This window comes from Gilbertella persicaria, assembly GCF_025201335.1.
Source record: "Gilbertella persicaria strain CBS 190.32 chromosome Unknown B0P05scaffold_104, whole genome shotgun sequence".
Lineage (NCBI taxonomy): Eukaryota > Fungi > Mucoromycota > Mucoromycetes > Mucorales > Choanephoraceae > Gilbertella > Gilbertella persicaria.
In genome coordinates this window covers 1-1,424 of record NW_026252065.1, presented here as the reverse complement: position 1 = coordinate 1,424, position 1,424 = coordinate 1, and the positions used below count along the sequence as shown (strand labels likewise).

The following is a 1,424-nucleotide window of genomic DNA, read 5'->3' as shown; positions in this document are numbered from 1 at the left end:
TCAATAAATCGATTAGAACCAAAAAACGGCCAAAAGAAGTCTGCTTTATTAAAGGTTATATTTTGTATTGTATTTATACTATTTGTATGATAATTGATTATCCTTGATTTGGGACTGAGTGTGTATACACTAGCTAATCGGTTGAATGGATTAAGGTACACAAGAACTGGGTACATGATCAGGGCACAGACCTTGTCTACCATTGGTATTGATGCAGATGTCAGTCTGTGATTATGTGATGGTCTGATCTTTAACATGTTTAAACTAAGATAGAAGACATCCATCGAAGCTGCGGATAAAACTGTGATTGAAAGATATATTTATACATGATATTAATACTTGCTCTTTTAAGGCATAACTAGTGTAAGAAAGGATGAATAATGCTGTGTATACAACACTAATTATGATTACTGATTATTGATTACTTAACATCTTGACAGCGTGTGCCTGGGAATTGATTATATAAATTCTCCTTTAATTTTCCTTGTTACCTAAAAGGTACAATTATGGTTTCCTTATTTGTAAATATCCATATTATCCCAGTTACCGTTATTTACTGTCATTATACAGTGCTTACTTTATATTTATAATGTATAGTGCTATAAGTGATTATTCATTTATATGATGAAAGATTATTTATTATATTTTGTATTGAAAGTGCTCAGATCACCACATGTGTCAACAAGGAACTTGTCTGTCGCCTGCGCTGGTGGGTCAAGATCCTTCGATAGTCCTCTGAACATGTTCTCAGTACGCTAGGTGATAACATGAGAGGCGAGGTCAGACAAAAGTTCATGCATGGCGTAAGTAAAATCCCGCGCTTGTTGTTTGAGTGTTGTATGATCCCAATTTTTGTGAAGAAGTTGATATGAAAACCAATCCAAAGGACGGGTGATGCCCGACAAACGATATCAATCTGTTTGTATGGAGAATGTAAATTGACTTTGTTAAGCTTGGGTAGATCAAAATTTCGTAGTGTGTTTTTGGGGCAATCAAACAAGAAACGCCGACGGTCGGTATCCTCAAGAGGACGTTTAAAGGAGTCTTTTTGAATGTATGGAAACCCGTCCAGCATGGCAGAAGAAGGAGTAAAGTCAGCGCCAGGTGCACAGATGACAACGTTTGGGTCAATATTGACCAAAGGTGAGTCGTGCAGCTTTTGTTTAAGCTTATGGATTCTTTGTAAAAGTGTATTAGCCCAAGTGGGTGGTTGTACTTCATCAGACATAATTTCGCTACGACGGTGTAAGTCCAAGAGCGTAGTAAAAATTCGAACAAAAAGAAGATAAAGATACATAGTCTAGTTTTATTTTATTTTATATATAATTTAAGTAGTACAAGTTCGAATTTAACCAATAAAAGAAAGATAACAACAAAGGTCACTTCGCTCTCGTGTAATAATTTCAATACTTCGTGTATTCGTA

The 1,424-nt window shown here is 35.5% G+C and overlaps 1 protein-coding gene across 1 annotated transcript; it reads right to left on the bottom strand.

Moving 5' to 3' along the window:
* Window positions 1-1,009: 1,009 nt before the first annotated feature.
* On the bottom strand, window positions 1,010-1,380 carry B0P05DRAFT_433731 (uncharacterized protein; the record flags this gene model as incomplete). Its single annotated transcript, XM_051573691.1, has 2 exons — window positions 1,010-1,168; window positions 1,339-1,380. Coding segments are annotated over 2 exons (201 nt in total), but the record flags the coding sequence as incomplete, so codon positions are not given.
* Window positions 1,381-1,424: the final 44 nt, after the last annotated feature.